General features: G+C 35.5%; 2 protein-coding genes across 6 annotated transcripts in view; both read right to left on the reverse strand.

Annotated features, from left to right (window-relative positions):
• Nucleotides 1-271: 271 nt before the first annotated feature.
• LOC143449396 (transmembrane emp24 domain-containing protein 5-like) lies at nucleotides 272-7743 on the reverse strand. Of its 2 annotated transcripts, none has more exons than XM_076949578.1 (5): nucleotides 7520-7743; nucleotides 6042-6174; nucleotides 5219-5364; nucleotides 3267-3385; nucleotides 272-840 (listed from the first exon to the last, which is right to left on the reverse strand). In XM_076949578.1, exons 1-5 carry the CDS (start codon nucleotides 7712-7714, stop codon nucleotides 726-728), a joined length of 708 nt encoding a protein of 235 aa, XP_076805693.1. In that variant the 5' UTR covers nucleotides 7715-7743; the 3' UTR covers nucleotides 272-725. The 2 variants fall into 2 exon arrangements, with proteins under 2 accessions (XP_076805693.1, XP_076805694.1); XM_076949579.1 differs by lacking the exon at nucleotides 7520-7743 and adding an exon at nucleotides 6328-6542.
• A 1720-nt stretch (nucleotides 7744-9463) lies between these two features.
• The window catches only part of LOC143448884 (E3 ubiquitin-protein ligase TRIP12-like), a 35610-nt gene continuing 18385 nt past the window's right edge, over nucleotides 9464-26688 (reverse strand). For 2 of the 4 annotated variants that reach the window (XM_076948810.1, XM_076948808.1), the window contains 30 exons: nucleotides 25303-25419; nucleotides 25038-25155; nucleotides 24239-24350; nucleotides 23408-23563; nucleotides 23084-23235; nucleotides 22835-22959; nucleotides 20978-21102; nucleotides 20763-20895; nucleotides 20548-20705; nucleotides 20126-20260; nucleotides 19832-19965; nucleotides 19448-19670; nucleotides 19144-19312; nucleotides 18136-18606; nucleotides 17914-18062; nucleotides 17739-17844; nucleotides 17408-17621; nucleotides 17185-17294; nucleotides 16856-16986; nucleotides 16510-16622; nucleotides 16262-16353; nucleotides 16043-16193; nucleotides 15709-15962; nucleotides 13762-13969; nucleotides 12852-13093; nucleotides 12565-12726; nucleotides 11826-11984; nucleotides 11609-11722; nucleotides 11250-11448; nucleotides 9464-10261 (listed from right to left, as the gene is read on the reverse strand). In XM_076948810.1, the coding sequence (XP_076804925.1) occupies nucleotides 10065-10261; nucleotides 11250-11448; nucleotides 11609-11722; nucleotides 11826-11984; nucleotides 12565-12726; nucleotides 12852-13093; nucleotides 13762-13969; nucleotides 15709-15962; nucleotides 16043-16193; nucleotides 16262-16353; nucleotides 16510-16622; nucleotides 16856-16986; nucleotides 17185-17294; nucleotides 17408-17621; nucleotides 17739-17844; nucleotides 17914-18062; nucleotides 18136-18606; nucleotides 19144-19312; nucleotides 19448-19670; nucleotides 19832-19965; nucleotides 20126-20260; nucleotides 20548-20705; nucleotides 20763-20895; nucleotides 20978-21102; nucleotides 22835-22959; nucleotides 23084-23235; nucleotides 23408-23563; nucleotides 24239-24350; nucleotides 25038-25155; nucleotides 25303-25419 (4929 nt within the window). In that variant the 3' untranslated portion in view covers nucleotides 9464-10064. The remainder of the gene's footprint in view (nucleotides 10262-11249; nucleotides 11449-11608; nucleotides 11723-11825; nucleotides 11985-12564; nucleotides 12727-12851; nucleotides 13094-13761; nucleotides 13970-15708; nucleotides 15963-16042; nucleotides 16194-16261; nucleotides 16354-16509; nucleotides 16623-16855; nucleotides 16987-17184; nucleotides 17295-17407; nucleotides 17622-17738; nucleotides 17845-17913; nucleotides 18063-18135; nucleotides 18607-19143; nucleotides 19313-19447; nucleotides 19671-19831; nucleotides 19966-20125; nucleotides 20261-20547; nucleotides 20706-20762; nucleotides 20896-20977; nucleotides 21103-22834; nucleotides 22960-23083; nucleotides 23236-23407; nucleotides 23564-24238; nucleotides 24351-25037; nucleotides 25156-25302; nucleotides 25420-26688) is intronic. The other 2 variants (XM_076948811.1, XM_076948809.1) reach the window with 2 other exon arrangements.

The following is a 26688-nucleotide window of genomic DNA, read 5'->3' on the forward strand; positions in this document are numbered from 1 at the left end:
ATGTAACTTATAACTTGCACGGCTAGCTCGGTAACCAGTGCTCGAATGGGTGGGGAATCGTCACCGAGTTTAAGGCTTTCTTTAGTCCAAAGATAAATATTATGATACCATACCGATTCTAATCGAATTCCTCAACATTACCGGTATAAAAACAAAATTGCTATAAGTATAAAGACTACAAGTAATTCCCAAACGATGCACTTGTCTTAATTTTAGTTTCTTCCGAAAAATAGTCATTTGATGAACAGCTTTAGTAAAAGCATTTTCAACATTGTTTTATGTCACAATGTATTCATCATCGAGTGACATTTGTGCATAGATGTAAAACTACAACCACAGTCTTTATAAAATGTCAGTTCTCTACTTGTATTTTTTTGGTTTGAGCTCATTCTTTTGACTTTAATACCTGAATACCTCGGTATTAGTTTGGTGGTGCTTTGCATATTCCTAGAAAAGCATTAAACAACTCAAGGCGAAATGATAGTAGCACTCAAAAACTAGTCAATGACAAACCACATTTGAATAAAGTGTCCCATCTTGAGCGATACACTATTCTAAATTATCTTTCTTAGACAAAGAAAATTGTAAATTTGTGTTTTTCTGGCGGAATTAGCGAAGATATCCTAACATACGATATATATCTAAAACAATTTCACTTTCTAAAATTAATAGGACAATTTTTCAATGAAGCAAATGATCCAAGGCATGAGGTTCTGCAATTCATATTAGGCTCGAGGTTTCTCAGAAGATCGATGGATTCTGCTATGAAATAACCTCTTCAATGAGTATGTTTGCAACCAAGCAATCGTTACGATTAGCAGTATTAGAACAATGGAGCATCTGAAATCATAAAAAAACATTGAATTTAGGAGCAATGTGTTGTGATTTACGACTAATACGCAGAACGAACATCAAAGCCAAGACAGTAAACACATTTTCTACAGTCTAATTGAAGATTTTAAGAATATGATTCTTTATAGGCTAACTCAGAAGCGCTACATAATTATCATTAAAAGTAGTGGTGGAACTCAGCCGGTTACTAAAATTAGCAAAACCGATTAAAATTATTGGAATTTTTAAAGTTCAACAAACTGAAGGAACAGATGGTACGAGATTGATTTTACTATTTTGCGATCACAAATCCACCATACTTTAACTTATCTTTGCAATTTGCTTTAAACAGGAAAATAAATAAATGGAAAATTAAATAAATAAATTGAATGGGAAACAGGAAAATTGCCTGTTTATTTAAATATACGCTGCTTAATGAATCTACTGTATAATCAGCTGTTCCAAACGTAAATTTATTTAGTGGATTATACTATCTTTATTGTAGTATCGTTCGCTGCTTTTCTTACCGTAAGACCGATTTCGCGGTTTTCAACACCTTTGTGTACCGTGATAAATCTGTTTTTAACAATTCGTGGGCAGTTTATGATTGGTACTCAGTTCTATTAATTCTTTTTTTTTATTTACCCGACCCGAAAAGCCGGCCTAACTTATTACTTTGTTCTGTTTTACTAGTCGTCGTCTGTAATACCGGATGTGACCTCGTGAAGTCGAACACGGAGTTTTCAGCGTTTGCGAAAAATCGACAAAACTCGCAATGTTGTTGAAATTTCAAACACTTTGCGTACGTTGCTGAGAGATTCCAGATTTTGAAATTAACTAGGGCGTCAGAAAAAGCACTCTTCGTCATGGAATGCAAAATATAAAGATGTTCCAAATTAAAAACAGAAGGATTCGGGAGAATACGAGTAATAAAATTTGATATTCGCGCAAAATCAAATCGAATCTAAAGCTACATCATAATCAAGCGTAAACTTGCCATTTTTTTTGATTGAAAAAATTAATCTGTTTATATTTTATAAAACAAAATAGTCAAAACTTAGCGCAACTATTTGACTGTCCAGCTTATGCAATCGATCATTCAAAAAAATCAACGTATTGCAGTTGATTTCTTACTTTTTGCGAATCATGTCATTCATAAGAATAACAAAAATTGTCAATATTTGTATGCAATTTTGGACATCCCAAAAATATCTCGAAATGAAGCAGCGATATATTTTAATAAGAAAGTTTGAAACTGTATGAGAACTGCTTTTACCAATAACATACTGTAAGTGCGACTAGATTTGAAACAAATAACCCATATTTCGGATAAAGTCTATACAATTCCTCAACGAAAATAGTAGTATGTAAACGTTTAATTTGTTTTTATTTTTTACTGGAAAATGTGGGACATTTTACGTCCGAATTATTCTTCATCGGGACACCTTGATAACTTTTCGACACTGGTCGTTGAACGTCTCGGATATCTTACGCTCCCTGTAAAACCAGCATAATTCTTACCAGACCGTGCAAATGACAAATTAAATCTTGAAACAGTATCTTTTTATTTTACTTGTCTCGTTTTCTTCAAAAATACTGTTCATTATATTGTTTTTTTGTTAAATGCCATTATAGTTTCTAAGAGATTTTCATTAAAAGAAAGTAGTGTAAAAAGGGATAAAAAAGAAAAGACAAAAACAACCTCAACATTTGCGGTTTTTCTCAACCATATAACAAGAAACTTGCCGAGCAAATGTATAGAAGCTTACAAACCTTGTTGAAAACCACGCAACAATATTACCGGGAAAATTTTATAAAAAAGAACTTACACAGTTTGAGTTAAACAAAAAATGGCCCTCACACGGCCAGATGCATCGCTGCTGGACAGCGCTCGGTCAAACATATTTTGGAAAATTTGGTTGGCACAGACAGTTCGAGTGTCGAAAGGCTTGACATCATTAAAGTTGTATAGCAAACGGCAAAACAAACACAGCGACGTTCAATCTAGTTATGTACGTAGAACTGGTCGTTAATTTTTCTTTGTATCCGACCTCAGAAGGCCTTGGTAAGGCGAACGGCAATCACCTATGGCTATGCCCACTGGTCACTATAGTTCCCGTAAACAATTCCTAATTAGGGCAAAAAAGTAAAATAATGAATAATGCGTCTATCAAAAAATTTAACAATAAAAACCTCGTACCCGAGAATCGAACGGTAATAAGTCATTGCTAAATTTAAGTCATACAAAGACTTTTCTCAGTTTGTAGATGAATATCCCGACAACATACCAAAAATATACACAAGTCCTTGCACTCAGGATTGCACTAGAAATAATCTAGGCTATTTACTAACGGATAGTTTAATGTAATTATACTACAATTACACAATATGTATATACTATAATTATATAAATTATTACAAAATAAGTCTTTCACCTGTTTACAAACGCAAGATTTGCTAACGCGTTGGTCATATCAACGTTTGCAAAGTTTCTCATGAAATGCATCGAATGTACAACGTGGAAAACCGTACCAAGGATGTTCCACACTTGCTCCTATATACGTATTCAATAAAACCAGTCAGATTTGATTTGAACTTGCTCATAGCTTTTCGCTACAGGTATCAACAAAACAGGGCACCTCTACTGCAATTGTATTAGCAAAAATCCAGTAAGACCAGTTCAATACTTGCAAATGTCCGATAAAAGTTATACGTACAACCATGAAAATAAAATTATGGGTGTTTTTTGTTAACATACAAATTGTTTTGGTTGAAATGTACCAAGACATGTAGTTTAAACACTAAAAGCCTATTATAATTTAATTGTAATATTACCTTGATTACAATATTTTTTGCCCGTTTTGGCTGATTGCACACCAATGAAACATGCGGGATTGGAGTATGCGTTATCGCTAGGGCAAGGCAAGTTTTTATTGACTTAAAAACTCATAAATATTGACTCTATCAAATTAACTAAAATTTACTAAATAATGTAATGCTTTTAAGCTTTTTATTCTATTACAATGAACACTGATTCCACCAAAAGGTAAAAATCCTGAGTATCCAAGAGGATACTGCACTGTACTTCAAACGCTTTTACCTAAAAAAAAACTTGCCTCTAAAATGAAGTGTCAAGCCACCTTGTCCCCACACTATTTGATTGCAACACAGTCGCACATATTTTCGTCTGAGTTTGTTTAATTAATTATACATGCACCACAATCTTTATCAGTATCACCAGATAGCAATCTGTACTCGACAAAGATTGCGAAGCGAAACATATTTTTCCTACCGGTATTTTGACTAACCGTATTTATTACAAAAAAGTTGAACTCATTACTCAACAATAAAATAATTGACTCTTTATTGACCGTAGAGCTTCATTAGTATTGGCCCCACAACCATGAAACTTCGCATCTACGGTTTTCTCGCCAGTTCAATTTACTAAAAATTGACGTTACCGAAAAACTCTTACTTTCACTGAAATCACTGCTTTTTTATTATTCACATGACTCATAGCTACAAACTAAAAACGATGTTAACTAAATTTCCAAATAACTTAAGTCCAAAAAATAAACTTTATCAATATTTGGAGAAATCATTTTTAGGTAAACTCAACTACCAGATCAACAATAGCAGTTAAAACTGTATGAAAATGCTGGAGTGCATAATGTGCTAAACATTTTACTATAGTGTAATAATATGGAAAGCGTAGAACAACCCTCAAAAATTTCATCAGTTTTAAGAAATAATCCAAACAGACTTTTTAACTAATATACTTGGCATATATACTTTAACCCCGATTCCAATTTTGTCTTTCTTTTTTTAAACACCGACTGTGCGTTTTAAGCTACTTCATTGATGGACGATGTATTAAAAAAAGACTTTAAACGTATAAGAGTTCAAGTTTGAAAGCAAAATTTGTTATAATGTTTTGCGGAAAATATATGTAGACAGTATTTTATCAAACCCAAGAAAGCGCTATATGGGGTATTATTATGGTATGCAGTTTAACCAGAAGTTTACCTCCAAAGTTTATTATTAGCCCTCCGTATTGTTAATTTTGCAGATTTTATGTAAAAATAAATCTAGCAGTAAAGTTTGTGTGGACGAGTAAACTTGAAGATCTTTTACTCATTTCCATGAGGACAGACAAATTGCAAAGTTTATTCCAGCTTTTGAAATACAGACCAAGTTTATATTTAGACTGGTATTATAGTGCTCTGCCATAGAGTAGAGTGCAAATGCAGTTAACTATACCACAATGCCACGAATAAAAAATGCAAAAAATTCAGTTGGAATATCTATGATTCTATAGTATTTAAATTTCGTACGGAAAGATATGACTCGAGAGTATATGAGATTAAAATGCTGTAAATTATCTTACCGTCATATTATGGTACATTTCAACAGTATCGTTTCCTAGTTGTTTTACTTCGTCAAAAACATGAGGGTGTATTATTCCAATAAAAACTTCAATTTTCTTCTCCAGAAATTTTGCCATAAAATTGTTGAAACAAAACTCATAATCTCCTGAACATATATATACAAGGTCATTATAGATATACTTTCAAAATATGCAAATATGAAGTTCAAGTTCAGTGCACGCACACGATTTGAGAAAGTGCATGGCCAATAGATCTGAGAACAATAGATAAAATGAAGAAATTTATAGAAATCAAGATTGGACAAGTTATATTACCTTTAGTTCAGGTAAGCCATTATTATTAAGCCATTATTATAAACATTACGCTCATAACTGTAATCGAAAGATTTATATGAAGCTGCAGTGTTTTAAAAAGTTTTAAACTCTATACCAAAAGTGATTACAAGCCAACTAAAATTTGGAATGATCAGAAACAATTAACCAAACATTTTTGTTTGTGGCATGTACATTTTGATTGTCTGTTGTGCCGTGCTAAATACTGTAGGAAGTTATTTTATGACGTAAAATTGTCAGAGTTTTTCAAAAGCTATTATCTTATTCTTATCAATCATGTTATTCAATAACAAACTTGTGTTCTATTGGTCTAAAATAAGTTGTGGTTATCAAGAAATTTGTTAGAAAATACTGTAGCATGCATCGAAAACACTTAAAAAGAACGTGAAATAGCTTAAAACTGAAAATTTTTTTTATAGCAGAGATGTTTACAATAAAATCAAGCGTATTTCAATAAATGTTGCTGTATTATACTTTGCGATTTTTATACCTTTAGATGTAATGTCCCACATCGGCGATTCCGCTTCTGAATTCAGATGGACCCGGTATAATGACTCTCCATTTGGCCTGCGCACTTCAGCGATAATCGCATTTGACGACATCGCAGTGGATGCAGTGAGAACCTGCATTAGCAACCGTTATACGCTACCGACAGATGACATGATAAGTGCTATGTTTGAACTGCAAACTAGTAAACTACTGTTTGTGACCAAATAAATGAACTACATGTAACAAACTACCAATAAATATTTAAGATAATATTTCTAGGTACATATCTCAACCACTTCGGCCAAGAGCAAAAGCCAAGCTACATGCAGATAATTTTCCCTAAACCTACTCTTAAGACCTCCCACCATACCGGTAAGATAACCATCAATTTATGAGTTTAGCTAAAACCTATAACTGTTAACTAAAGTTAATCTCCACTAGTTTTGTTAGTAACTATTTGTCGCTACCAACTTGTCCCCTGATTAACATGAAAAAAATCTGATTACATTATGCATACGTCTTCCATTATTATGAACCTCGTCAGAATCTTATTTCCTTGTTGAAAAACATATTGCGCAAAACTTATTGCCTTCTTCTTTTCTCCATAACATGTATGATATTATTAAATTTGCTCGTCCTCCATCTTAATTATAAATCAATGCAACACCTTCTGCTAATTGCCTTTTTCCCCTCTTGAATATGAAGCTGATAAATTTTTCAAGCAATTTTGCAATATCATGTATTAACGGTATTATATTTCTATCTATTATATCCTCTAGTGATTTCATAAGCTTGTGGCCAGATTTTAATTACCTGTCCTACTCTGATTTCCTAACTGAAACAGTGTTACGTACTGGTTATTGCAACATGTTTCGCATCAAGGTACATCAGTTATCGTGTTTCCTTTATTTGTCGTACTGGTCACGACTTACCGTCTGCTACATATGCTGTTTCGATTATATATAACTTATATACATTTTCTCCTTTAATAAGAGAGATGAGTACAGACATGAAGTTATCAGGCCCTTACGCACTACGTTACGAGATTATTGATTTGTTTGTCAGCAATGTAGCCTGTATACAGAACAATACAACATGATTTATTCTTATTGCATTCTGAGTGCTACTATTAATTAACTGATAGTTTAGAGGTTTTCTACACTGGACACGCATTCAGAAATCTATTAGTCAGATATCTCAGGAGCCAGATGACATATACAAATCTGTGTTAGGACTAATGTACTTCTAAACTACTAATATAACGTCTCTAACAGTTTCGACGCGCTCGGGCAAAATCAATATCTAACTTGTAGCGAATTAAGTCTACTGCAGTTTCAACCCAACTTGCGTATTTTTCTTGCATGAGAAATTGAGTATGGGCTGAAACAACTTCATATAGGTGCTCAAATAACAAATTTTTAAGATGTGTTATGTTGACTCTTTATTACGAAAACAATTAGACTTAAAGTACCGTCTTACCTTGTACGAAAATTTTAATTTTGATCCACTGTAAATGGGTTGATAAAAGCATTGTCGATCTCGCGGCTGTAGGACAAATGAAAATTCGTAGGTTACTCTAGCTTGATATTGATAATCCTCCGATACTTCACTTTTTTCCAGTTGAACAACAACTGGTTTTGCTGCCAAAATGCAGATAAAAAATAATAAAAACATTTTTCACAAAACAGTAAACCTATTAAGAATGACTACATAAAAGAATATGGGAACTAAAGTAACAGGCCCATGTGGACTGACGTCATTAGTTAAACAAGATAAGCAACAAGCGTAAACTAATATCATATTTTTAAGGCCCTTTGTGAATACCTGTAACCTATTTGACACGTGGCCACATGCGTGAGAAAAGCACCGATGTCTTACAGTCAGCTGTAATTTTACTTCGATCCAATATGAACGAATTTATCAAAATTGACATTCTACTGTAAGCAAATACCAACGCTTATCACAGCGATCGAGTCATTGGTAAAAAAAGTCCATATTACTGCTACATCAGCTGCTTAAAACCCTGAAAAATAATTCCTGTTTGATGTTATGGATTGGTTGGTAGTAGAGATTGTAAACACAGTTTTGCACCCATGGACTATCGAAAATATCATTGTATAAAGCAGATCATATTCTAATATTAAAACTCATAGTCTCGCAGTGTTTTCGATATTTTTTGTCCCAGAATAAGAGCTTGTAGCAACCTTGGATGAGCACTTCAAACAGCGGTTAGTATAGAGGCAAACGTCCATTGGTTTAGCAAGCTGCACTATATATGCTAGATAGAAAAATTGATAAATATTGATTCTACACATGCTCGAGACTGATGATGCCTTTTGGTATATAGGTAAAACGTATTTATGTTTTAAACCGTGCAAACCGACACTGTTTTTTTCACTTTTTCTATTTTGATACCCGAGGCCCCACTTTTGCTTTCAAAACAATCGTTTGCCCCACCATATTGTGTTTAAGCCTAGTATAATTTCTAAAATTCCAGCACTTTTTCACCTCAGACCTCGTCCAAAATGCGGGAAATGCAAAATTTTGGGGTTTTATGCCTCTAAAACGACTTTAGAACGCCTTTGAAATGCCGTATACCGGTTTCTTGTACGTTTTCATCTGTAATATTATAGCTTATGACTGGTTGCAAACAAGGTTACAACATTAGGTTTCTGAGGACATTTAAAACCATTGACACGCTATTGAACAAGTTGAGAACAACTTCTTGATACGCTATTGAACAGGTACAGTTACATCCTTGTTCAATTTCAAAGTGAAAGTTTCAAAAAGTTATTAAATATTTCTTCGTTAACTCTTAATTTATCCACTTCACCACAATATTGGCAAGCCCCATCAAAATTTTGCTGCACTTGTCTTTACAAATTATCTTTTAACGGTGCTTCAAAATTGTGCAACATAAGTTTCCAGTTATTATTGTACATATAAACATTAGAATGCATTTTTGAAATAAAAAAAACTTGCGTATTTTGGACGTAGTGGTCAAATAATGCGAAAATTAAGCAAATTCCATTATTATTGTTCGCTTTTATTATTTATCTTGATAAGTAGGGGAGCAAATACTGCTTGTGTCCCGGGCTCAGAAAACCCAAGGTAACTCTCTGAATCCGTGTGGGAGCAATTACATTGGGTGCAGCTCCTTGGGCACCGTAAATATCACTTGGGTGCAATTCCAACGAAACCATTAAAAATAAAATCTGGCTGTTTTACCGTATTTCTTTGATAAATTGGGGACATCTGCATTGGCTGAAAAGTAACTACAAGCCACTAATTCTAACAATCACCACGACGTCCATGATCAACGAAATTCTTCTAACTTGCCTGTTATAAATGCAGTGCAACATTTAATTGGACGTGCTACCTGTCCAACGCAACAACGATAATTTCTGCTAAATACCAGACTCGTCCCTTCATTGTTTTGTATTGAAGCTTGCATACAAGCAAAAAGCGCCATGCTGCTACGGTTTAATCAAAGTAACAGCCAATAAATAAACACGGAAGAATTACCTTTAGCAAAGTTTTTATACGGGTCGGAGCTTTCTAAAAACGATGGATATTTAGAAAAAGGGTCGCACTTGAAATTATTAAGCCAACAAAATCCAGGTGACCTTTTGGTATTAATTTCTAAATTTGCACCAACGTAAATAACGCATTAGTGAAGCAAAATTAAGCCCATAATATCATGACGCTTCAAACACAGAACATATACAAAAAAAGTCAAGTATTGGCCTCGAATGCGACCCGGTGACCATACAAAATATGTGAGCAGGGTGAAAGGAAAATTGCCGCAAAACACAAATTCAGTTCACGTTTCACACTAAACGTTGTATGCTTAATGACAAGGTAATGCAACAAGATGGACAGTGTTGTTATAGCAAGGGCTGGTTTGCACAAGTAATCAGTAAATTTGTATCAGAGAAAACTGGTAAACATGGACAACAACACTAAAACAATTTTCAGTTATAAAATTTTGGAAATATAAGCAGCTTAACTAACCAATTTAAAATTAGGATAACAGAAAAGACTTTTGCCCTTCTAATGCTGCTTTTTCTAATCGCTGTCTTAACACAGTTTCACTTGAATATTCCGGAAGTTTAAGATAATTAACGCACGTCATCACAGATGGAAGATATTCATCAGGACTGTGGCCTTCTTCACTCGACTTGCGCACTATGGTAAGAGAGGGATGCAAAGCACGAAGTCCTAAAAAGTTCATAAAGAAGAATTTTTGCTAAATAAATGATTAATTTAAGCTTTTTCAATGAATACATCAAATAATATATCTGAAGGCACCCTTTTGTGTAAAATAAGAACCTAGGCTTTCATCGAACGTAGTTATAGCTTACAGTTGAATGACAAAGACCAGAAAGCTTAAGGTACGTTTTATTTTTCGAGCAAAAACAAACACTGGTCTGTCGAAGGTCTCGCCATGGAATGATTTTAAACATAACTGGAAAATCAGTTGAATGCGCCGAGGTAAAGAGGTACGCCGACAGCTGAGTATTTTAACGCCCAAAACAATGAATATCTATGGGAGATAAAAAAGTGGCAGAGTGCTACCTAACCCAGGGCTTCCCAAACTTTTTTGCTCGCGACCCCTTTCAAACTTCTGAAGTTTTCCGCGACCCTTAACGTTTAAATTGATTAGCAGTGCGAGATATACATTAGTCATTAGTGACATTTATTGAGATGCAAAGACTGAATTTAAGCAACCAGTACTCAAAGCCTACTTACTACTTTACACATATGTAGGCTACTGGAAACAAAAAAGCACACACATTTATTCAGTGTGATTGGTGCGACTGCTTTCTGCTACAAAGCAAGTCCAGCCGTGGCTCAATATCTGTTAATGCTTGTCTTAAGGCGGTTTCAATGTTGATTAGGCTGGAACGATATTTTGTTTTGATTGTATTTTGTACTTCGTGTAAAATTGGTATACGCTCTGCGACCCCTGAAGTTCGTTACGCGACCCCTTGCGGGGTCGCGACCCCCAGTTTGGGAAGCCCTGACCTAACCTATCACGCAGATAACACTTCTCTTTCTGACACCGTAAACGAAACGCACCACTTTACTTGCTATAATTTGTTTACCATCTAGGTCCTAGGACAACACAATCAGTATAGTTAGCCAAGGATAATAACTCATTGCAAGGTAATGCTGATGTTACCAATTTGTCTTTAAACTGAATTACCTCCAACAGGAAGACGTGGACTTCCAGTTACAAACTGCAAAAAAGCTCTCTGCTCTGTGATGTCATATTGAGAAAGGACTCGAAACAACGCCCGGACAGCTTCACTTTCATGAGTGTAGCCATGGTCCGTTCTACAAGAATCTGCTAATTCTCGTTCAGTCCATGGTTGATATCGCTTACCACAGAAAAGCTGATCCATCTGAATAAAAAGATACCACAGTACAGTCGGTTATAAAACAAATATATGAACCATAACTACAGTTAACAAACTCGTATCAATGCAGTAAACTTAGGCCTTGGTGTAGTCAAAACAAGGTAAACTGATGCAAACTTTCTATGTTGTCTAAGTAAAATGTTACCTCGTCAGCAAAAAAATAGTCTATGGCTTGCATAGGGAAAACAGACTGGAATCCGTCACGCATTGCATCCAATTGTTGCCGCACACCTTCGATGAGAGTCCAATGAGCGATCAACTATTCAACATGTACACAGAAACGTAAGCATGTTAAGACCCTTTACATTGGCAAAACAATGACAAGTACAGCCACAGTAAACTAGCAGCCAAAAAATACCTACATTTAAATATTTATCGATGTTATTTATGGAGAGAGAGATCTTGGAACCTCCTTTCATCAACTCAATATTTGGAAATCCTGGTAGTAAGAAATCGAGACCTAAATCTTCCAAGGAACATCCATCCATTGTCATTAAAGATATTTTTTCATCCATATCACTCTATATAACATGACACAATTGGCGAATTTTCAGAACCAATAGGTGGCCAAAATTAAGGTCAGGCAACTTTTTGGCAAACGTGGTCAATGTTTCCGAAAAATATGTTTTTTTTCACCAACTTGTGAGTTAGTCTAAACCAAACCAACTTTTAAAAAAGTGGCCCTTTCTGGCAGTTAAGTTTGAGCAGCTTGAGGTAGTCGGCAGCTCAACCATGTGCAGACACAATATGCACAAATGCACATGCATTGCTAATTGCTATGCTGTAAATTTGAACGAGACGTTTGTACGATGTTTTTGCTGAAGTTTTTAGGAACTGGTGTTTGCAGTTAGACCAATACACAAAATGTCTATTTAGCAAAAAATGTTGCTTTTTTGGTCAACACAACACAGCTAAAAGTTTAAACATTTTAAAACTTAGCCTGCGCTATAACCTACAGTTAGTTGAACGGTTATTGCATTATACCTGTGCCATAGACTAGGCAGCAGCGAGAAACGCTGAAAATGTATATGTGCCGCCAAAAGTGGCTGAAAAAATCATCAGATCGTATTCAACTTCCTCCAAATATTAAACACAACTTACTAGGGCATCTCTTTCAATGATCATACGCTGATGAAGTATGCTTCTAAGTTTGTTAAAGGTCATAAAAAAGATCGGATCAACTTCTCCCAAATCAAACCAAGTGATATCAGCATCTCTTCCAAGCAGCCATTTGTAACAAATACTGCTGAGAGGTATGTCAATCTAACCCAAAATTGAATACGATGTATTAACGTGGGCTAAAATTGTTCTTAATAAATAATTGGAAAAAATAAGTCAGTATATACAGTAATATATATCTGATTTTTTGCAAATGAATTTATTCAAACCATTCTGGAATCCATCAGTGCTTTTGCCAAGAATTTTCCAAGGAATCTAAATTTTGCACAAGTTTTTGATACAACTCCAATCTTAGCAGTTCGACCAACAGGAAGAGGGTAAAGTCCAACAGAGGAATGCACAAAAGTAGTCTCAGCAGTAGGGGAAAAATTAGCTTCTTCTTCGTTGACAATTTCGGACGTTTTCTTTGGAAACTTTTTCAATGAGTTAGTTTCACGCTCTCTGCTACTTTCTGCAAGCATTAAGCGATAAAAAAATATAACTCGGTATTATTTTATTATCGTAACCATAACAGGACAACCTGAGAACACTGCAATGTAAAACCAGTATAGTTTTGTAAATACTACTTAATTTTAGTATTTTTGAAAAGCATAACACAAACGAAGAAGCAAAAATAAGCTAAGTAGTAGCAAGCAAATATTTTTTGTTAGTATATAAAAGACCGGATTAACGTAGTAGCAAGTGTGATGCCACAGACACCCCAGTTAATTTTATGTTTAATTCAAGAAACTTATTCTTTGTAAGGTATTAATTCCATTATCTAGGCTGTTCTCAAAATTTGTGCAATCTTGTTGAAAACTTGTTTAACTAATAGAGTTAATTTGTTAAAACACCTTAAAATGACAACATAAAAGTAAAACTTTTTGAGGCCCAGCAGTTTGTTAATCCAGGCTTATGTATATATAGTATAAAAGCAATAAGAAATTATGGCAAGAAGCAACCCACCAAATAACGAAAAACACAAAATGACAATGCTAATAGAAATTTCACTGAGAAATAATCGCATCCATACAAATACAATAAATTCATAATGTGTGACAAATCTCGTGCTAGTTTGAGTGATATACTTAAGAATAAGAAAAGTAGCACAGTCAAAGTGATAGCTGAAACAAGCCGCACCGATATTACTTGATTTTTCATCATATCTCCACAGAGACAATTCACTTCGCTGAAGCTCATGGCTTGTCAATGTGTAAAACTCCAATGTTGGGCCAAGTCCAGTGCCCACTTCCCCATCAAACTGTACTTCCAACATAGCACGTGAATGTCCATGATCCTGGATGAGTTGCTCAGCTTGGGAAAGAAGATTTTCACGTTTCGCCACACACTACAAATATATATTGTTGCATTCTCATTAGCACTATATATATTTGTTTAATTTTAGCTTTGGCTTGAAGTAAAGGGAATACGCATCAACATGTAGCTGATGCTTGTTTACAGATTTCATACCAATACCACTTATGCAATATCAATACCTAAAACCAGGGGTTGTGAACCTTTTTGGCTAAGGGAGCCATGAAAGCTACATATTTTTAATTGTATTTCCATGAGAGCCATATAATATTTTTCAACACTTAACGCTATGCTACGCTACGCTAACTTGTGCATTTTTAAGCAAAACCAATAATTTTAGACAAGGGTAAATATCTGAATTTAGCATCTAGCTTTTAACATCTGCAAGCCAGAGGCCGTCATCAAATGAGCCATATCTGGCTCGCGAGCCATACGTTCCCGACTTCTGCCTAAGACCATTAGAGAAGGCAAGTGCAAGGAGCTTGTATTATATCAAAAAGATATCAATATTATATCAACTATTTACTAAATAATCTGGTAAAAGATTTTTTGAAATAGTTAGAGGTCATTGTGAGATCAGTCATGCCTCTCTCAACTACCTCTATCCACTTCTTCCCTGGTCTTCCTCTACTACGTTTGCAAAACGCTTCCACATCCAAGCACTTACCCACCCATTCCTTAAGACTGTTCCAGAAACATACCCTAACTATCTCAGTCCACTCTTTCATATAACATTACTCACTGGTTCAGTTCCTATTTTCACCCGAAAATATAGATTTGTGTTCTCTGTAGAATTCCCTCATAGAGATACTACTCATCCACCTCACCGTTCTCATTTCTGTCCTATCAGATGTTGTTATTTGCTCAACATTCATTACACTCTCCATACAATCAGCATTAGCAAAGACCAATCCCTTATCCATGCTATTAAATCTTTTCCCCAAATACTCGACAACACAATATATATAGACGATGTTGTCTGAACCGTGTTAACCAAATTTTAAAGTAAAATAAGAAACAGGATATAGTTTGGCACTCTTAAGGTTAACTTTATATGTATTTTTTTTTTTAGATTTAGATGACAATCTATAAACAAACACATCTTTTACTTCTCTCAATGGTTGTTTCTCGCAAGAACACATTTCAAGCATCCAACAAAAACCTTTGGTACATTGAACTGAATTTGTCTCAACACCTATACCACAAACAGAGCATGGCCACTTGCCACACTTCTCCACAAATATCAAATTTCTGTCACTCACTATAACTTGATTTACTCACATTCCAACTCAGTACAGCCTTTCCACTTCGCAAATTTCTTCCTTTAACAAAGTCAAGGTTTTAACCACCAATGCCAAATTATTAGCTTTCAGCAACTTCTCGAAAGCCCTTCTCTTATTTCATTGCGCATTGCTTCCAATACAGTCACAACCAACACCCCAACCTTCACTTCAAACTCTTCTTAGTTAGTTCTTTTGCTTTGTTTTTACAACAGTATGAGTTTTTATTCATAACCATCTTAATATTTTTCATTAGTTGGTTAACTGCATAACCAAGCATTCTCCCACCCCCATTTCACTATCTTTCTTGAAACCTTTCCATTTAAGAAAGTAGGAAACTGGAAAAAGTGGTTGTGTAACTGAAGTGGTCTTATCAACCAACATTCCACTGTATAGTGTATACAATATCTAAGTAAACTTTAGCATTACATACACTGACAAATATTTACAACTACAAATCGGCTGACAATATTTTGTGAAACAAAACACCCACCTTTTTCTTTTCTATTTTTGGCATAAAACGGTTTCCGCTGTCATGGTTCATTGAAGAACCAACACTATTTGATGTCGATGACTGTAGATCAGGTAATGCTCCAACATCAATCAGATACTGCATTGCGCGGTCCCGGTCAAAGGAAACAATTCGGAAAAGTAACTGACGAACTTCAAAGGGAAGAACAAATGGACATGAATGTGCAAGTTCGCTTAGCCATGGAGGCAGTTCTCCAGTCATAATCATCAATGGATCTGCATAAAATGGATGGAAAAAGTTATAAATGAGTTAAGGTAAAAACGTCAAGGTTTCTATTATCAGAATTAATTATTACCTTGCAACTGTCGATTACATTTGGTGGCAAGTTTTGTGTTCACAAAATCGCTCAATGGCAAAAGGCGTCCATTACTTTGCAAAGAACTCAGTGAATAAAGATTATGCCATTGTGTTGTTAACCCGAACAAAACACGCATCAAACATAAAACCTGCAGAAGCAATATAGTCTTAAAGTGATTAAACCTGTGTGAATAAACGAATTTAGATGATGTTGTACCTCTTTGCTCGGATCACTTGTAATGAACGAAGATGGAAGTGAATTTACCAAGTAGTTATCTAGCGCCGAAGCACAATTTGAAACTATTCCAGCTGCAACAACAACAAAAAGAAAACCAATTAATTTTAAATGAACAGCTGTATTAAATGATATATATATGATGAAGTAGTTACAAACACATGGTACACAGCACAGTGAGCAGTGAATTTCTCTGTGAATCAATGTAAGGAATGTTGGATGAAACTAACTTGTAAACATGGAGTCGCCTTTCTTGGATGATTTTGGTGACAGCTTATGAGATCCCCTTTTTGTTCCGCCGGAAACTGAGCTTTGTACATCACTTTCACTAATCAGCTTGTAGCTGCAATGATTTATCATATTATATTTGCAATTATTTGTTATGTAATATAAAGATTACAACCTGGGTACAATTTAAAACTTTAGTTAAAGAAGTGTTTCGTATACAATTTATAGAAATCAGATCAGAAATACAAATTTTCAGAGCAACTCAAGGCTGAGTTTTCTACAAAGAATTGAACTTGACTGATCAGATATTATACAGGCATTTAAAATCAGCTACTTATAACTACTAACTAGATAACATGGGTTGAATTCCATACTCCACTGTTCGCAACAGAAAGAACTTCTTCATCAGTATCACGGTCATCTGATGATATTAATGAAGTTGAAGAATGACTTTGCCCTTGACTGAAATGCTTTACAGCCTACAACGATGCAGTACAAAAAAGAAATAAGGTTCATGATATTACCATTTTGACTGACATGACATTTTATTATATTAACAAATTTAGTACTTTAGCAATGTTATTTTACTGACTAGCATATAATCTTTGTAGCAAATGATAATCACGAATCAATAATCGCAATGCCATGCTAAGATTAAGTTTCTCAAACTAGGGCACCTGGTAAACTGTCATGTTATATGGCAGCTTATTACTGCCGATATAAAGCTCCAACCGACGTTTTTGATGAGAAGTTATTGCAGCATTTGCTGTATGTGAAGATGATAAACCTAAGCACGAACATATGTTATATCAGAGTTTTAGCAAAACAGGAAGTTCACCTAGGCCTCTAATTTATTTTCTACACCGGCTTTTATTTCAAGTACATCGATTAATACAAAACCTGAAGAAAATGAATGTTGTGAATCCATGTGACCATAATCATCATCATCATCATCATCATCCACTTCAATTTCGTCGTCTGAATCGTCATCTGCCATTAACATAAGAACACTTTGCTTGGCAGCGGCCTTATCGTTGCTATTAGTTACGTCAGTTCCATAGCCGCGAGCTATCAAATATCGCTCAATGGCTTGGACTAACGCCAGAGGATCCACCTACAATATATAAGTCGATTTAACAACTAAGCTATGGATAATGAAGCAATTACTAGTGATGGAAAAACTCTATTCCACATAAAATTATTTCTGAAATTAAAAACAACAATGGCGCACCCTGACTGGGCCACCATGCCACTGTTTTGATTTTGAGCAATCTGGATGACGTTGAAGTTGACATTTCAATTGGTGTTTGGCAAAAAACGTAAGTGCTTGAGAACCCCTGTAAAAATACTCAAATAATACCATGCTTAAAGCAATACGATAACATGGGAAATGGATAGGGCATTACCGTCCAGTGGTGTTAGGCAGGTCATGCGATTTAACAGCAAACTGTTCCAGCTGGTTGATACAAAGGTTTAATTTATACACAAGATTGCGGAGTGATTCTACATCAGCAAGTTCTGACACCATTATCATCGTTCGTGAAAATGAAGACAGCTGCAAACCAAAAAGATTTTAGATGGAACTTAAAGCAATCAATCAAAACAGACCTGTGTCATGTGCAACGTACCGGTAAACCAACAAAGACGTTCAGAAACAGCCGCAGTCTCTCATCTCGATCCCACTTCATAAACTGCTTTTTGCTAGTTTCTGCAGATTGTAACACGCTTTCACTAGTTTCTTTTTCAATTGTATCACAGCGCATACTACATTCATTATATTCTGGTGAAAATGTATTTGCAGTTGACGTCTTTTTTATATGATTGGTTTCCAACAACACTGGGGATAACTTCTCTCCTAATGACTGCACTGTAACTGTACCATCATTTCTGCTGCGCCTTCTGGTTACCATTGGCGGAGTGGTTACAGAAGTTGAACGTCTTTTCAGCAGTTCTTCCTTGGAACTACTTTTGTGCCCTTCAGTAAGGAATTCAAGAAGGGATGTCACAATGCCACTGTGCTGCAATTCAAAGGATGATACATCTGACGTTGTTACAATTCCTTTCAAAGATGTTAGACTTTCTCGGGTTCGCTCCATATTCTGCAAAAGGTACAAACATGCAACAGCCAAGTGAAAAGGTGAAACATAAAATTTCAGCATACATTTAAATTTTCCAAACAGTACAAGCAAAGTGTGGAAAAAATTGCACTGGAAATTAAAAAACTGCAAATACCCAAACAACAAGTAAACAAATTGGATTAATTAAAGCAATTTGTTCACTTCATGTTTGAAAATAACCAATAATTTAGTAGCTTCCTGTTTATAATATTTATACAAATCAAATTCTAATGTCACACATTTCGACTCTTATTTTCTTGTTTGGAATTATCTAGTTTGACACAATCCAGTTTAAATTAATGCAGTTTGTTGATTTCTGGTTTCGATATTTTCAATTTACTAATTTCCCATGTTGATTTTTACTACCCTGATAGAAAAAGTAAAATTTGTTTAAACCTGTACTGGAATTTTAAATTGCCCTAAAAGAAACCAAGAGTCATTAACAAACAATTAATGACAAAAAATGGGGAATTTATTTCCACATAATAATATTTAAGTGGTTTACTAAAAGCAACTCACATCAGAAAAAGACAGCGATTGCGCTATATCTGATAGTTTTTTTAACAAAGATTTTTCTTCATCCATAATGACATTTTTTGCCATGTTATTATTGTCCAATACAGCTGAGTAAAAATAGTTCTGCAGAAATATCTTCGCTTGGTCCCTTACCCATTGCTTTACTAAATCCCTAGACATAAAAAGGTGAAAGTGTTTATACCAAACTTTGCGTATTCTTGAATAAAGAGGTGGTAAAAAGCAACACCACGCCTTATATGTACATATAATTAACTATCTCCGGAGCAAAGAGTATGCCTGTACAAACCTGTATTCTTTGTTACCATCTCGCTTCTTTAAATTTGGCAACGCAAGATTTTCCCTTGATAAGCGAGCCACATGAGAAGATGATGATGCCGACGAATTAACAGAATTAGGAGATTCAGAATTTGAAGTGCAACCAGAATTTCTACCAGTTGTAGATGAACGACCCCATTTTGTAGGATTGAAATTATAGAAAAATGATGTTGCAGATTTCACACCACCTCCACCTTTAAATATGGCAATTACAAAAAGAGTCAAAACTTTTATTGGGTTATTTATGGCATGAAAACAAAAACAATTGATCACACTACCAAAATAGAAGAGATTCCAATGTATGTAACTACAAATTACATAATGATAACAAGCAGAAAGAAGATTAATGACTTACTTGATTTATTTTTTGCACCTGATGATATCCCAGATGAACCGTCCAAATTTGACATAGCAGCTGCAAACGCTTTTGCCTTTGTAAGTGGCGGTGACACCACACGCTCAATTGATGTTGACGAGCCTAGTTTCGAGCTGAAAGGTCATTGAGATAGAAATGTAATTAAACCACTTACTATATAATTATAGCTAAAACACATTTAAATCGAATTTCTCTTAGCTATCCCTTACATAAGCTTACACAACTACACAGTATATTTGTTATCCTAATCATTGTTGCTTTGTTTGTTTTCACCTATTACTCATAGACGTCTTTGTAGTAACAGGAGTAGTGTTTGCCTCATCTGGAGTTGAAGTAAGAAATGAGGACAAACGCTTTCCAGTGTTTTTTCGAGAAGGATACTTACGCCTCAATATGTCTGACAGCCTCCTAAATAAACCGACACCAATCATTACAAACTGTATTTTAATCACTTCTGAAAGTTGTCATAGTAATTAACAACTTGTTCAAGCATGTGGCCACAGAAAAAAGTTATTCCAATAAATGTTTCTTGTTTCATCACATACCTGCGACTTAGTCCAGCAGCCAACAATAAAATAATACTTAAAACCATTGCAAGAATATACAAAACACGTGTAACATAAATACATTAAGCACTAATATTCATAAGGAACAGTTCATCCATATTACAAAGCCTAGTTAATACACATACACACCCAGGCACTGTATCAGATGGAGAAGGCTCAGTACTGCTTGGTGCCCCTTCAAACACAGGAGTTGTTACATTAGGCGTAAGTCGTTGTTGCTCACCTGATGGTGATCCAATCAAATCGATTCCCACAACCTTGTGGCCGGGTAAGAGAAGCTGTTCTACCTAAATATTCTTATGTTACTTCATAGTAAAAAAGGAATAAAATACCTATCATCTTACTTGATGGGTAACCCCTTGTCTGAGAAAATAAATTTCAAACACATCTGGAAGCTTATTCATCAATATCATAGCCATTTGAAGTGCCCCGACCACTACTTTAAGGTCAGTACTTGACAGCATTGAAGCAATATGGCTGAAATAATCAAAGGACACCTTCAATATATAGTTACAGTGAAAATACTCACCACAAACACATTGTTTTAAACAATATATACCTGGAAACAGACAAATTTTTCAAAACATCTCTGAGTAAGTCTGGCTCAGCATAATATATCATTCTTTGCACAGCTTGCAGACATTTGTGACGAACTGCTGGAGAGCCAGCTGATGAGCCATATACCTATAAACAATGTTTAGGTGTTTATGTTTATGAAACATAAATAACTTAAGTTAGCATAATTATGAAAAATTAGAAGCAAATGTGGCATTGTTGTGGTGTGATGCACAAACAGCATAAGCAAACTATATTTCTCAATATCTCTTTTGCTCTCTCTTTTTAAAGAATATTGTATTCTCTAAGGGGGAGGAACAGCAGGATAAGGAGCCCCCTAAAACCTTAGTGGTCTTGGTCACCACATTTACCGGTTTGGTTGAAAGGATAGTTCAGCAAGGCGTTCCAGAGGAACTATGATGACATGCATATTATCGCAGTTGGAACTTTTGAGTTTTGAGAAGTAAAGGGGCTCAAGATAAAGATTAATAAAGTTTAGTGCTATGCAATTGATCTGGCAGTATTGCACCTTTAACCTGTCTCGAAAATTTTCTGACCAGAAGGTTTTACTCATTCATGAGTACCCAATTTCAGTCAATATCTAGGATAATTGACTAATGACTATATTTTGGTTCAGTAGAGGAGTGGATAAAGTGATGGACTTCGAATAATGTGGTCAGTGTCTGACATCCATGGTGTTACCTTTATGATGTTTTTGGGCAAGGCATCAACAAAACTTCTTGTTCAGTTGTCAGTTATTTCAGTTCCAAATTAAGGAAATCCAAAAGAAATAAATATCGAACCAACAATGTGTGTCTATCGGACAAAGATAAGCTCAATAAACAGGGCTTAAGCGATGAAGAATCATCGCCGAGTTTAAGTCGTGCAAGACTTTCCTTAGTCCGAAGAAAAATATGATATTATATGTGTAAATTGGAAGACTAAAATATGAGAACTTAACAATCGTTAGTAATCGGTAATCGTTAGATCCAGGCTCAAACTTATTTCTGTGGAGATTTTAAAAAAGCTCTCACCACCACCCATGGTAAAGTAATACAGCTGGACATAATGCCCAACGCAAAATTTGAGCAAAAGAAAAATACCGGCTGCCTTACTCTCATTGGTGTCACTGCCTCAGAATAATGAGAACCTTAACTTCTTATTCTCCAGGGCTTCGAAACAAGTATGTAACCCACTTTTAGCGGCTTACTGAAAAAGCCTTGCATGGGTGAGAAACTATGATTTCATTAGTGTGTAGGAGTTTAAAAAACTTTATACACCTATATCAGGCCGGCATTGTTTTTTCGCCTTTGAGTTACCATAACATCTGGTGTGTTAAAACGTTACAGGTTGCATGCAGTTTGTAGATAAAAATTGACATGAAATAAGGGAACATATGCATTTTTAAGCTCAAAATTCTGCTTTTCATTTTAGGTCTCAGTATCTTGAAGTAAACCGAAAAATTAATCTTGAAATAAATTCAGCCAAACCATAATTTGGGCATTTTTACCCGATTTAGTCTGCGAAGTACCTCTAGTCAGTGGTGGGATTCAAATATTTTAAAATCCGGTTCTCACTCTAGCACCATGCTATATTGACACCCGGCCGATATACACATAGGCTTATACATAAGCTTGTTAACAACCAATTCACGGAGGTCATAAAAATTCCGAGAACCCGTTCGCATGAACCGGTGCGAACCGGTTGAATCCCACCACTGCCTCTAATCCTGAAAGGAACAATTGCCTGCATAAAAATTGTATATGGTAGGCATAGTGCACAGTATTTGAAAATTATAAAATAGGAATAAAATAAATTGGCTTCAACAACTATGGTTAAAAGCTCTGGCATCAATACTTACCTCATACAACAAGGTAAATAAAGACCGAACAAACTCTGATACTATAATTTTGTCCTCTTTGATCAATGATACTCTAGCATCACTCAAACTTGAAGCAGATTCCACTTTCGTTACAGTGCGCTTTCCTATGAAACAACCACTTACTCAAATAAAACAATCACAGAAACATACAAATGTTCAGACACAAACTCATTGTTGCTCAACCAGCTGAAGCAACCAGTTGTTTCAAAATAGCACACTGCCATTTACCCTGGCTTTTATGAGGTTGCCTGCGAATAGGTCTACTATTTCCAGTATCTTCATTAACTTGTTGCATGATATTGAAATCCAGGATATAAACTCTTCCTTGCACAAGCAAACTTGCTTCATGGTCCCCACTTCTATGAGCTTCCTCTATCATTCTAAAAATATATTTAAGTATATATTTACGAGCTAGTTGACTAATAACACAAATGTGATTTAACAGTTTGCAAATTACCAACAACCTTAGTCAACAAAGAAATAGCGAAAAAAAAACAAAACAGCATATGACAAAAGTGAAAGAAATTCAAATGCAGAACACTTCTAAATTACCTATTATCATGCTTTGAGTACGATGACCACGTTCCATCATTTGTTCTCCATTGCCAGACAGGAAAACTACCACCTTGATGATTCTTTGCATTTTGTTTTAACAATCGATCAACATTAAACATGGGATCATCCAGTGGTAAGCGTGGCATAAGCTCACTGTTAGTTTAGATTAACTGGTAAATTAGATTGCACCAGGATAACATTGTGTAGCACTAACTACAACTAGTAGTTAAGCCAGCCAACTTCAATACGGATCGAAATATTAACGTGGATGTCGTAGAGGTGATGAATTACCATTAGCAGCCAATCATATATTATTTTCTTGGTGCTGTTAAAGCAATTCACTCTTGCGTAAAAGTCTTTCACTTTAACTGTTGCAAGTGTTTTTTTTCGTAGTACTTTTTCGTATCACGTCATCTAATGTAAGCATTTGTCCTTGCTTGGATGGGGATTAAATATATAAACAACTGAACAAAGTTTGGGATTTCACAAAAAAGTGGTCATGTGATCACGCACATATACGAATTTAAGTGACATTGTTTTAAAACCCACCCACATACCAAATTTCTAAAAAGTCTGATGTTATTTACGTGAGTTATCGCATGAAAAAGCAAAGGGTGAGGAAACAAAGAATAATATTAATAATGCGAAAACAATACATATCAATATTGTCAATTTCGATCCGTATTTAACCTGCTAAATACAAGTATAATGCTATACAGTTGTAACCCAGCTGACCTAGCCATTTTAGAACTTAACAACATTTGTAGTGTCTTATGACAACAACATATCCTTTATCGGTATGTAAATGGAATGCAGTCTGTTTCATACCCAATTAATGAAGTTATTTCATGTAGTTCTTGTGGGCTCCTTGGAACCAACTCTATATGATCATAGTCTGCAGATGTACCACACAACAAGTAGCGTAACGTTTCGGCAATATCTAAATCAAATTTAATAAGGTATAGTTGAAATATCTCATGGAAGAATTAATCATGCAGAGAAAAGTACCCAAGTGCATTATTAACCAAATATACTGCAGCAATAATTTTGGATAATCTCAGTGGTAAGGTATAATTATATGGGTCAAAACAAGTCACAAATTTGACGTTAATTGTGGCACAAACGGCAAAGATTGTGACATCACAGAAGAAAAACTGTATGCTTATTTATCTCACTAGCCAGGCTACATTTATAGGGAATTCCTAACCAAAACCATCATGTTTAACAAACTTATGCCGCCATATAAAAATAGGACAATCTGTTTTGCATGAAATTATGACAAATTATTAATTAGATATGACACTTTTTATCCGTTTCCAACATCAATAGAAGAATGAAACCATTAAAACTTCTTGTAAAGTTGTGACAAAAAGAAAAATGACAATCCATGAATGGTATTATAGTAGAAACTAAACAAAAGCTTCAAAAATCCACAAAATCTGTGAACTGTAATACAAAAGGTTTTGCATATATGATTGAAGCAAAGTAAACGAGTGTTATAAACATGTTATGATCCCAAATTATTTTAAAAGCGCAGACAAGGGCAAGCACAACTGAAGTCACGATCTGTTTTTTAGTTAACAGTATAAACAAAGAAACAAAATAAGCATAATTATGCAATACATACTGTTTCGCACTAGTTGAGTTGCAAGATTTGGGCAAGAAGAGCACAGCAAACACATTGTTCGTATAACCATCACAAATGTGTTGCTGCCAATAACAGGAGGTGTAATGACCAGTAAATTCTACAAAAAAGAGCATTTATGCTTGCAACATGTAGCATATGTATCAAGGCAATTATTCTATTTTACTTTTCTAATTATTTTGACTCATGTTTATAACATTCATACAATTAAGTCATTACTAAAAATATTACTATCAAATTGACATACTTGGAAGTTTTGCAGAAGCTCATCACTTGCAATTTTTTGTAAAATAGACGATTGGTTTTGAAAATTGTCTACCAAGCGAGCCAAACTTAAACAAACACTCTCAACACACTTTTTATCCTGCAAAGAGAATTGCAAAGTATAAATGTTTAAGTACATATGTTTTGGGAAACAAAATGGGCTCTTTAATTTCTCTAAGAGTTTCTCATATGTATACTTCTGCAACTACGACAGAAAATTAGCAATTATTTTTTAACCTTTTGCGTGCCGTCGTCGTATATATACGACGCAAAAGTTCATCCATTAAATGCCACTGTATTTCAAGTACTGTGCAGCCAAACAAAATTTCCCACACAAAATAAAGCCTCTAGTATTATTTAAGCAACAACATGGAAGTAATTTTGGTTGGGGTTGGTATGTAAATGTGCTTATGCATGCTCATTTCAGACTTTGAGTTTAATAGGATGGCATCAAGTAGACACAGTGATCGGTTTAGCAGAGATGAGGCGCTTAGAAGAATTTTAGCTTTGGTGATGGTTCCTCTGATGAAACAGAAAATGAATAAGACAAAGGTTTATATGAATCAGGATCTAGTTTGGATGAAAATGTCCACAGCGATGATCTATTTGCTCCTCCAGCTGTCCAGAAAATCTAATTCCAAGTTAGCAGAAAGTGATGTTGCTGGCTATAGTAGGCCTAATGTGCAAATTAAAAAAGAACGTGGTAGACCGAGACACTGTGGACGGACGGATGTGGGGGCCGATGGATGGGGCAGTCATTGATGACGTGGTCTGCTGTCTGCTCTGTGGCACCACACTCACATCCTGATGAGGGAGCCTGTCCCCATTTGTGCATATCTGAGCGAAAACGTCCTACGTCGGTGCGCAGGCGGTTGAGCCTGACCCAAGCAGGTCTTGCGAGGGACATTCCCGATGGGTTTGGGTCGGCTATGAAGTCACAAAGTCTGGAGGTGTTGTTTTGCCACTCCGTGCTCCACATGTGGTTCGTCCAGTGCGCCGCACTTAGTCCAAGGTCTTCTGCGCTACTGAGTAGCTGTTGTGCGGCTGGCACAAAGGGGTGTCTTGATTTCAGTCGCTGCTTTCCAGATGGTGGTCGCTGGAGTGGGGTATGGAGAAGGTGTTCGGGGTCCAAAGCACGGCGAGCGAGAGAAATCATGGCTCCTTTGCGGCGTAGCTCAGCAGGTTGGATGGCTGCAAGGATTGGTAAGTAGTACGTTGGAGTGGGACGCAGGCAACCAGTCACAATACGCAGCGCGTCGTTGATGTGGCGGGTGTGAGAGCTACGACACCACACTGGTGCGCAGTACTCGGCGGTGGAGTGGACAAGTGCCAGGGTGGCCGTGCGAAGGGTTTTTGCGCCGGCCCCCCA

The sequence above is a fragment of the Clavelina lepadiformis genome, chromosome 3 (genome assembly GCF_947623445.1).
Source record: "Clavelina lepadiformis chromosome 3, kaClaLepa1.1, whole genome shotgun sequence".
Classification (NCBI taxonomy): domain Eukaryota; kingdom Metazoa; phylum Chordata; class Ascidiacea; order Aplousobranchia; family Clavelinidae; genus Clavelina; species Clavelina lepadiformis.